The sequence below is a fragment of the Oratosquilla oratoria genome, chromosome 10, assembly GCF_046742065.1.
Source record: "Oratosquilla oratoria isolate Oo_2021 chromosome 10, ASM4674206v1, whole genome shotgun sequence".
NCBI classification, from domain to species: Eukaryota; Metazoa; Arthropoda; class Malacostraca; order Stomatopoda; family Squillidae; genus Oratosquilla; species Oratosquilla oratoria.
Window position 1 is genome coordinate 18204473 of NC_134786.1, and position 10741 is coordinate 18215213.

The 10741-nt window shown below is 42.7% G+C and overlaps 1 protein-coding gene across 1 annotated transcript; it reads left to right on the forward strand.

Moving 5' to 3' along the window:
* Positions 1–891: 891 nt before the first annotated feature.
* LOC143029139 (uridine diphosphate glucose pyrophosphatase NUDT22-like) lies at positions 892–9203 on the forward strand (the record flags this gene model as incomplete). Its single annotated transcript, XM_076191590.1, is given in 3 exon segments — positions 892–1082; positions 3150–3283; positions 8159–9203. Coding segments are annotated over 3 exon segments (629 nt in total), but the record flags the coding sequence as incomplete, so codon positions are not given.
* Positions 9204–10741: the final 1538 nt, after the last annotated feature.

Consider the following 10741-nt stretch of genomic DNA (forward strand, 5'->3'; position numbering starts at 1 on the left):
AAGCTCTGAAACCAGTTTCCAAATTTCGCACCAAAGCTCTTGATTTTCTGTACATTTTCCGCCTTTGAGGAAACGTGTGAACGGAGTATTTGGTTGTCGAACAACGTGTTCGACAACCAAATACCCCGTTCACACGTTCACACATCACTTTAAACACGTGTCTGTCGAACCGCGTTCGACGAACCGTTAGACTGTGAAAAGCCCCTCTAACAAATTTCCAAATGCCACATGGAGAAAAAGTGAAAGACGAACAATGAGGAGTTAAACCTAAAATGCGAATGTTAGACACACTGTCGAGATGTTCTTACGGAAGTCTAGAATATTTCAAACGAAGTAGCAAAAACAAATAACATACTAGCCTAGTGTGCCACCACCTTCACAATGGTAAAACTCACTTCATGTGCCTCCCAGTGGTTGATTGGTGCTTCGTTTGGTGAATTCTGATGGCACCGCTTAGCACTGTGTTACGATGGTGTGGACCTGCATCGGTTAATAATGTAAGAATACAAGAACATGAGAATGAAGGAGACTGCACTGCATTGTTTCAGCGTCTACTGCATGGTTACTCGGGTGAGGGCCTGTGTAACGAGCTTCACCCAGGCGCTTTCCGTGCATGTCTGTGGTCGTCAGAGGTCTCGACGACCCCCAGGCGATGATGATGATGAGGAGGGGAGAGAGAGAGAGAGAGAGAGAGAGCAGTCGCTAGAATCCACGAAAAAAAAAAAAAAAAAAAAAAAAAAAAAAAAAAAAATATATATATATATATATATATATATATATATATATATATATATATATATATATATATATATATATATATATATATATATATTCCATTTTCCTCTATTTCATTGTATTGAAATGTTTTTAACTTCTGGAATTCTTCCACAGGCGTTGGGATTGTTCTTGTGACGTCAGACCACCAGTTGGTGGTGGGCCGCCGTGCAGCCTGGACCGGAGAGGAGCCGGGAATGCTGGACCGGCCCGGGGGCCACGCGGAGCCTGACAACGTCTTTCTTTCCGACGGGTCCCTTCGCCCCGAACATGAGGGCATGTCCGTGGACGAGGCGGTCATGAATGAGGTGGATACTGGCCTTGTACTGTACACACACACGCACGCACATGTATACACATGCACACACGAATACACACACAAATTGGACGAAACAATAGTGTGTGGAAACACCATACAAGAATTTAAGAACTAATTAGATGTTGCGAGATACAAAGACGGGTTATTACGAGCATAGATCCCCTTCCCGTATGATACAACTAGGTAAATACACACACACACAGACATCACGGCCGATATAACGATAGATCATCGTTTGGAGGAACAATTTTCTTCTGAAAATCGCGTTAATCCAGTTTCGCATTTGTCTATGACCCCCCACCCCCTCATTCCTTCTTCTTCCACCCTTTCCTCGGTAGTGATGGTCTAAGGCCGTATCCATAAACACTTGTAGCCGTTAAAATAGATATTACTCCCAGACATTTCCGTAAAACCTTTTACGTTTAAAAACAGTTTTAAATTCAGATTTCCTACGCGAAAACTGCAGCGCGAAGGGAGAAATACAAAGAGGCAATACACAAACCCAGATCCCCCGTCATACTTTTTGAACAAATATGCTTATCTTCTGGAAGTCGAGGCGTCTGTTTGGCCGCAGAGGCTGATTGGGCGAGAGATGGTGGCTCCCAAAGCCAAACAGAAACTGACGAACTCCACAGACGAAAAATATCCTGACAGGTCGATGGCCGACCTCAAGAGAAGACTCAAAAGTCACTCAATGGCAGGGGAGCAGTAGTGACGACTTGGAAATGTCAGTCCAGTCTCAATCGTGTCGTTTCATGAGAATGATAATAATAATGATAATGATTATTATGATAATAATGACAATTATAATGATAATAATGGTGACCATAATGATACTACTACTACTAGTAAGAATGATAATGATAGTAACCGTACTAATAATAGTGATGACAATAATTATAGTAATAATAATAATGATAATAATAAGGATAGCACTATAATAACAGTACTAATGATAAGTAATGATGATGATAATGATAATGATAATAATAATGATAATGATAATGATATTGATAACAATAATAATAATATTAATATTGATAATGATAAGACAACAGTAATAATAATGACAATAATAATATCTGTCCTCTCAGGTTCCACAGAGTGCAAAACCCGAAGCCCCATATTGGCTGGCAACGGTCCCATAGATCTCCCAATGAGGAAGCTTTGGACTGTTTCTATGTCAGCGGCTCAAAGTGATATGGGGAGGAGACCAGTCGTCGGTTATCAGTTCCCCATGTGTGAAGAGGTGTAAGAAATACATCTGAATTTAATAGAGATCTTGGGCCCAGTCCAGAGACCGAGTGTCAGCCCCTCAGGGCTGCACTTGATGGAGATAAAGGGAAGGGAGTTGATGAGTTTTGAAAATGGACAGCTGCGCACATAAGCGGGTACCCGTCATTTGTCTTTGGATGGACTCGCTGTGACAAACATCTTAAAAAAGAGAGAGATAAATGTTCAGAAAGAAAAAAAAAATAGGGAACAGATGGAAGTCGTCAATTATTAAGAACATAGAGGAAAACAAATGAAATATGTAAGAAGTGATACCACAATATGGAAAGATGTGTATAATATACTTGAACATCACCGACATTTTCCTATGCATACCTAGTCAATATGACTAACCCATCATCTGGTTGAGCAATAGAATACTCCACTGTTTTATTTTGTTCATTTATTAGTCTTGACGTAGATAGCATACAAGTTTTCATGGAGTCGTCGGAGAGCGTAGAACTTAGACATCTTAAACTCAGGGGTCCTTAAACTTTTTTCGGCCAAGGACCTTTTTTATGGTAGAAAATAAACCAAGGATCCCCCAGTTAACAATGAAAATATAATTACAGAAATCATCAATATACAAAGATAACAGAAATAAGAGTTGTTTTTTTTACGTAACGACTCATGATACACTCTTGACGGCCGCTGGATAATGACATTTCACCACTGTTGCCAAATGTCTCTCGGATCCCCTGTCAAAGTGTCACGGACCCCTGAGGTTTCGCGGACCCCACTTTGAAAACCCATGTCTTGAGGAACACTTTCTTGTTCGTTACAGATATGGTCCTCGATAGTGCAGGAGGTGGAGGACGAGTTGGGTCTCACGAAGGACGTTCTCGGACCCGTCTCTCTCCTCGGGATCACTCTCAACAGAAACTTTGGTGGTCGACCGACGTTGGAGTTCTACTCCAGGTGAGTTCTGCGTCCGCGAGTGTGACTTCATTTTCTATAGCGATCATGTGTACATCGTCTCTGCAGATTGTCATCCTCTCTTGATTTGCTTAGAATCCGTAAACCACATTGTCTACATCGAGTTTTATAACCTGTGAAAGGGAGTAGTGGCGTATTTTGAGTGTTATTATTGTGCTAAGTTTTGTAAACACATTTGATTGTCGACGAAAAAGCTTCAGCTCATTGCCTGCTCATCAAGGTTAAGAGAAAACCCAGTGGATCAGATAAGAGAAATAATTTATTGTTTACATTGTGCATCGATAATGCGGCAGTTGATTTGAAAAACGAAGCAGGTAGTTCATGAGAGTATCAGTGGAAGACCAGCTACTATATCAATTTGTGACTGTTAAGTGAGCAGCGAAGATGATGCATATAACTAAAACTTCTGATTTTTTCTTATACAATGAGCGTGATCTTCAGACATCCCCAAAAGTTGGACTAAATCGAATTATAAAATCCTTGGGGCAGAAACCCTACACCAGACGGCACGAAATCCGACGGCTGATCATTTAATGTGGCGAAATTCCAAGGCGAAATTTTCAGGCGATGTCGTTGACTGAAATCACATGGTGGAATCTCCAGGGGAGAGAGAGGGAGAGTTACGCAAAATCTTTGGGCAAAAATATGATGAAATATGAGGTTCAGGGGTAAATTTGTAAGATGAAATCAGAATAGACCAAAGTTGTAAGATGAAAGGCGAAATTTCTAGACAATGGTAGACGAAATTGGTAAGCAAATGATGAAAGGCGAAATTTCTAGACAATGGTAGACGAAATTGGTTAGCAAATGCACCAGGCAAAATCATAATGCGACATGACTACCTTAAGATTTGTATCTATGAAATATAACGGGAAAATTTTAATGGGTTTTATAGGGAACGATGCTAGACGTGGGAGAGGGTCTTCTCCTTACCGCTAGTCAAGCTTGCGGACATCCTCTCCTCTACCTAGAGGTGCAGCCCGAGGGTCTGGCATTCGGTTTGCGAGAGGCAGGCAAATGGCGCCTTCTTTTCACCTCCTACAATGCATTGGGGCAGAAACCCAACACTAGACAGTGTTGTCTGTGTTAGAGGAAAACTCTGTTCATAGAGAAATTATGACACTTTTATTCTACGACTATCCCTCCGTTTTGCTATCCCCCAACCCCTTGTTACTGTCCTGTACCATTTCTCTTAATATTCATTTCCTTTTTTCGCCGACCCTGTGGTGGGGGAAGAAAATGCTGCCACCAAGTCTTTCCACTTGAGTCGTAAAAGGCGACAAAAAACGGGACGAGGGATGGAATTAGGAGTCCTACTACCTGTAGCCCCATAAGAGGACATTCCTAAAAAAAAGAAGAAAAGGCATAAGAGGGTCTGCGAGTTTTCCAACCAGTACCCTAAGGTTTGGTGCTTTTAATGTGCGTGGATGTGGTACAGATGAGAGTGAAATGAAAGAGATAGGCAGTATGTTTGTGAGAAGAAAGATGGATGTGCTGGCTTTGAGTGAAACTAAAATAAAAGGAAAGGGAATTGTGAGTTTGGGAGTGTAGCTGGGAGGTACTCAGGAGTGAAGAGGGGACGAGGGAGAGAAGGGGTGGCTATACTAGTAAGTAAAGAGATAAGTAAGCGGGTAGTAGAGTGGAAGGAGGTTTCATCAAAGTTGATGTGGATGAAGGTGAAGCTGGGAAGGGAGATGTGGGTTTTTGTAAGTGCGTATGGACCTAGTAGTGAGAAGAGCGTAGAGGAAATGGAGGCTTTTTGGGTAGATATAAATGAGTGCATAGAGGGATTAGGGAGAAATGTCAATGTAGTTGTATTGGGAGGCCTTAATGCTAGGGTAGGAAATGAACCAATAGACGGAGTGATCGGGAAGTATGGAGTTCTAGGTAAAAATCGTAGTGGAGAATTGATGGTGGAGATGTGTATTGAGAGAGAGTTGATGATAGCAAATGCAGTGTTTAGAAAGAGAGTCAAGCATAAGTACACATGGGAGAGGGTGGTGGATGGAAGGGTGGCAGATAGAGCGTAAATGGACTATATAGTGGTGACCAGGAGTATGGTAGGAAGAGTTAAGGATGTACATGTTCTAAGTGGAGAGAGTGGGGGAATATCAGATCATTTCCTGATGGAAGGTAAATTGAGAGTGGAGAATAGGTGGAGGAAGAGGAAAAGGGCAGAAGGTAGGGAGGTACTTAGAATGAACTGCTTATATGAGGAAAAAAAGGAGAATGAGTATAAGAAGAAGCTGAAAGAGGAGTGGGAGGGAGTAAAGGATAGAGTAGAACTAGGAGTGGAGGATGAATGTGGATGGTTCAAGGAGGGAGTCATAAGGTGTGCAAAGATGGTGTATGGAACAAGGAGGGCGGGAGTAAAATAGAAAGAAGGGTAGTGAGTGGTGGGAGGAAGCAATGAAAGGTGTAGAAGAGAAGCAGGCATTCATAGATTGGCTACAAATTAGGACGAGGGAATCGTATGAGAGGTACAAAGTAAAGAGAAGTGAAGTTAAGCATAAGATAAAGGAAGCAAAGAGGAGAACAGATGTGAAATGGGGTAAGAGTATGTCAGAAATTTTTGAAAGCAATAACAGATGTTTTGGAAAGAAATTAAAATAGAAAGAGGAGGCGAATCAAGTAGAGAAGAAAAAGTAAAAGGTGAAGATGGAGAGATGATAAAGGAAGAGAAGGCAGTGAGAAGAAGGTGGGCAGAGTACTTTAGGGAGTTACTAAATATGAGGGAGGATAGGGAGGGAAAGGTAGTTGCAGTGGGAAGCGCTAAGAAAATGAGAGTGATGAGTGAGGAAAATGGAGGAGAAATAGGGAAAGATGAAGTGAAAGCAGCTGTTAAGATGATGAGAGCAGGTAAGGCACCTGGTCTGGATGGATGCCATGCAGAATGTCTGAAGAAAGGAGGTACAGTTATGGTGGACTGGCTGGTGAGGTTATTTAATGTTTGTTTAAGAGAGGGTAGAGTGCCGGAGGACTGGAGGAGTGCCTGTATAGTTCCGCTTTACAAGGGAAAGGGGGACAAGTGTGAGTGTAGTAGTTACAGAGGGATCAGCTTGTTGAGTGTAGTTGGGAAGGCTTATGGGAGGGTCTTGATTGAGAGGATTAGGAGAGGAACAGAGGGAGTAATTAGTGAGGAACAGTGTGGGTTTAGGACAGGTAGGGGCTGTGTAGATCAGATTTTTGTGGTAAGACAGATATGTGAGAAAGCTATAGGAAAAGGTAAGGATGTTTTTTTTGGGCTTATATGGATCTGGAAAAGGCTTACGACAGGGTAGACAGGAAGGCACTGTGGGAGGTACTGCAGATATATGGGATAGGAGGAAAACTGTTAAGAGCAGTCAAGAGATTTTATGAGAGTAGTAGAGCTTGTGTTAGGATTAGAAATGGAGAGAGTGAATGGTTTGAGGTAAAGGTGGGACTTCGTCAGGGATGTGTTATGTCACCCTGGTTGTTCAATCTTTACATGGATGGGGTGGTGCGAGAGGTGAATGCAAGGGAAGTGGGTCAGGGGTTGGAGATGATTAAAGAAAATGGAGAAAAGTGGGAGGTGAGCCAGTTGTTGTTTGCTGACGACACTGCGCTTGTAGCAGGATCAGAGGAGGGATTGAGGAAATTAGTGACAGAGTTTGAGAAGGTGTGTGAAAGAAGGAAGCTGAAGATAAATGTGGGCAAAAGTAAGGTGATGAGATGTACAAGGGGAGAGAGTGACAGCAGGCTGGAAGTGAGCATTAAGGGTGAAAGACTAGAGGAAGTGGATAGTTTTAGATACTTGGGTGCGAATGTGGCAGGAAAGGGAGGAGTGGGGGTGGAGGTAGAATGTAGATTGAGAGAAGCGAGTAAATGTCTTGGTGGATTGAAAAGTGTAATGAGAAATAGACATCTGAGAGTGGATGCTGGGAGGAGGTTGTGTGAGGGAGTAGCAGTGCCGGCAGCATTGTGCGGGGCGGAAACGTGGAGCATGAGAGAGGAAGGGAGGAGTTTGGTTGTGTTTGGGATGAGGTGCCTGGGAAGTGTGATAGGGGTTGCTGGGCTGGATGGAGTGAGATGGTGGGGAGGAGAACAGAGGTGGAGGGGGAGCTGGGAGGTGGGGTTGACGAAAGAGTGTTGGGATGGTTTGGAGGCATGGAGGGAGTGAGTGGGGAGGGATTAGTGGGGGGTGTGGAGGGCAGAGGTGGAAGGAGGTGTCCTAGGATGGGATAGATGAATGGGGTGAAAGGGGCATTACAAAAGAGAGGAATGTCTGTGGAGGAAGGACGGGAGAGGACAGAAGATAGGGGTGAATGGAGAGGGGTTGTGTATAGATGATGCTGTGATGCATGAAGGGGAGTGGGTGGGGGATGGGGGGTGAGGAAGTATGTATGAGAATAAATTTGACGCAGCCCCAAGGGATTTCTCCCCGTCTTCTCCTTTTCTGCATGGGGGGATGGAAAGGGGGGGTCGCCAAATTTATGAAGCGACCTTGCTGTGGATGTGCTGTGTCTTGCGACACTGCTTCTGACCCAGGGCAGTGGACAGGATGCAGGGATGACCCGTCATTCAGGTGCCAAGATATGAGGGAGGGAGGAAGGAGGGTGGAGGGGAGTGATTCCTATGCCTTTTTCTTTTTGGCTACCCCCCGTGTAGGGGAAAAAAGCCTTTAGTATATGTATGGTATATGTATGTACAATCCATTGACACAGAAGGTGCCCCACGCATACAAGACCGAAACACCAGTGCAATGAGAAAGAAAACAGTTGCCCATTACCATGGGGCCGTAGTATTCCTATCTCTCTCTGTCACTGCGTAGACACCTTTGTCAAATTATTACTGACGTTATGACGTCATAACGTTTTCCCCATTCTTTTTCTTCAGACTTAGGATGACAGGGGAACAAGTTCACCGGATTTACTCGAAGGGCCTTCAACCAGAGGCAGATGAGACAACAGCCATCCACTTCCTTCCCCCATCCACCCTGCAGCGCCTTCTTCAGCGTCTCTGGCAGGGATACCCGGAGTTCGGTGACGAGGGTCTTCAGCCTGAGGTCCCAAAAGGCTCCTTCGAACTGGGAGACGAAGAGGAGGTCCTCCGCGAAATGAGCACGCCTCTGAAAGGCGCCCTTCACCTCGCTGGGCCTCTTTTACTTCAGCTGATACAGTCCTATATTCCTTCAGCTTGAGTAGTTCCTCCTTAAGTTAGGGTTAAGGTCCTTGGCGTCCTCTTCCTGTACCTTTCTCTTACTCTGTTTCTGTCGTTAGTCTGTTACGTTCTCCCTGTCGTCTGCCTGCCACAATCTCTCTCTGTTTATTGTCCATTTCCATGGCAACTGTATCCTCCCCTATATGGACTGTATGACATATATGGTGGTGTTGGTCGTCTTAAACCCCGTTTTTGGTGTTAATGAATACTACAAATGGCAATTTGCAGTTGAACTTTACCCATCACTCACTTTCAGCCTTTTGTTGCTTGAATAAAAGCAGCAACGACTGCAACAGCACTGTAGGAAAGAGGCCAAACGCAGAGTATGGGAGTCCAGCATATTTGACGTTTCGCCCAGCAGGGCTTCTTCTGAAGAAGCCCTGCTGCGTTTGGCCTCTTTCCTACTTTTGTTGCTTGTTTTCTTCTGGATAGTTTTGCCAGTAGCATACAACTGCAACGAAGGAAATAGAAAGGACGGAAAAAAAGAAAGAATAAAAGAAATGGAAAGGTGGAAAAGACATAAAGAGTGTAAAAAGAAAGCAAAAGTGTAAGCTACACTTTTTTTTTGCACTTGTGCATACATTCTCATGCATGTGCGCGTGCGCGTGCACACGCACACACACACACACACACACACACACACACACACACACACACACACACACACACACACACACACACACACACACACACACACACACACACCAATCTACAAAACAAATCATCCTTTGTAAACGAATTCGAGTTTAAACTAAGATGAAATCATGAATGGTACTAAGCAATACAAAGAATGTATTTTCCTTGTGCGTTAGATGTAATGAACATTGGTGTCAAGTATATATATAAAGGTTGAAAGCTGTATGAATCAATTATGAATGTTAGCGAGCAATACAAATGATAAATGTGCCTTACAAACACAGAAGTCAAACATTTTTATGTGTCAGAATGTTGAAAGCTGATTGAATGGTGGATAAGAACATATGAATGAAGGAGACTGCAAGAGACTATCAGGCCTTACACTAAGCAGTTCCATGTCTATTACCACCTGTCATCCTCATCAATAAAGTTGTCTAACCGTTTCTTAAAACAGCCAATAGTTTCAGCGCTCACTACTACATGGTTACTAAGTCTATTCCATTCGTTGACCACCCTATTAGTAAGCCAATTCTTGCCTATTTCCTTCTCAAATCTAAATTTTTCCAATTTGAATCCATTACTGCGAGTCCTGCCCTGTTGTCTTAGTATGATAACCTTGTTTGCGTCACCCTTGTTAAAGCCTTTGATCTACTTGAACACCTCTATTAGATCACCCCACACTCTGCGTCTTTCCAAAGAGTGTAAGTTAAGGTGCCTAAGCCCCTCTTCGTAAGGTAAATTTCTGATGGGAAAATAAAGATAATGACTAACTCTTTTTTTTATTTCCTACCTTGGAACTTAGAAAAAATCTAATGACGACTATGCGTTTGGACATCATATAAATGAATAAGTAAGTAGACAATATACCAACGGCTTTTTTCCCTTACAAGGGAGGTAGCAAAAAGAAAAAAAAAAAGAAAGAAAAAAAAAAAAAAAGGCATAAAATCCACCCCCACCCATTCCATCCCCACATACTCCACTTCTATTCACCCGCCATCCTCCTGGATGACGGGTCATAATCTGGAGCAGAACTCAGCTGCTCGACCCGAGCAGGAGATGACAGCTACGAGCTGTTGATAGGACTCTTCGGCCTCCCTCCAGAAGAGGAGGAAAGTGTTTTGGTATTCTTACCTCAATAGGCATTGTTTCAGCTGTTAACCGAAAAGTTGGTGATTCATATACAATATCAGTATTATTAGTCGTCTGTGTGTTATTGTGTTGGTGTTATATATATATATATATATATATATATATATATATATATATATATATATATATATATATATATATATATATATATATAATTCAGTTCGGATAGCTGTACTGTTGTATCCAATAAAGCCATCTCAGTGGTGTTGATGTGTTTCTCTGCTCTTGAATTCCCGAGTACATATGCTATTTGAACCCTTGCGACACACAAACACACACACACACACACACACACACACACACACACACACACACACACACACACACACACACACACACACACACACACACACACACACACATATATATAATATATATACATACATATATATATATATATATATATATTTATATATATAATTAAAAATAAACTTCACTCAATTTGGAACTTTTGTCAGTTTTTGGCCGAGCCAA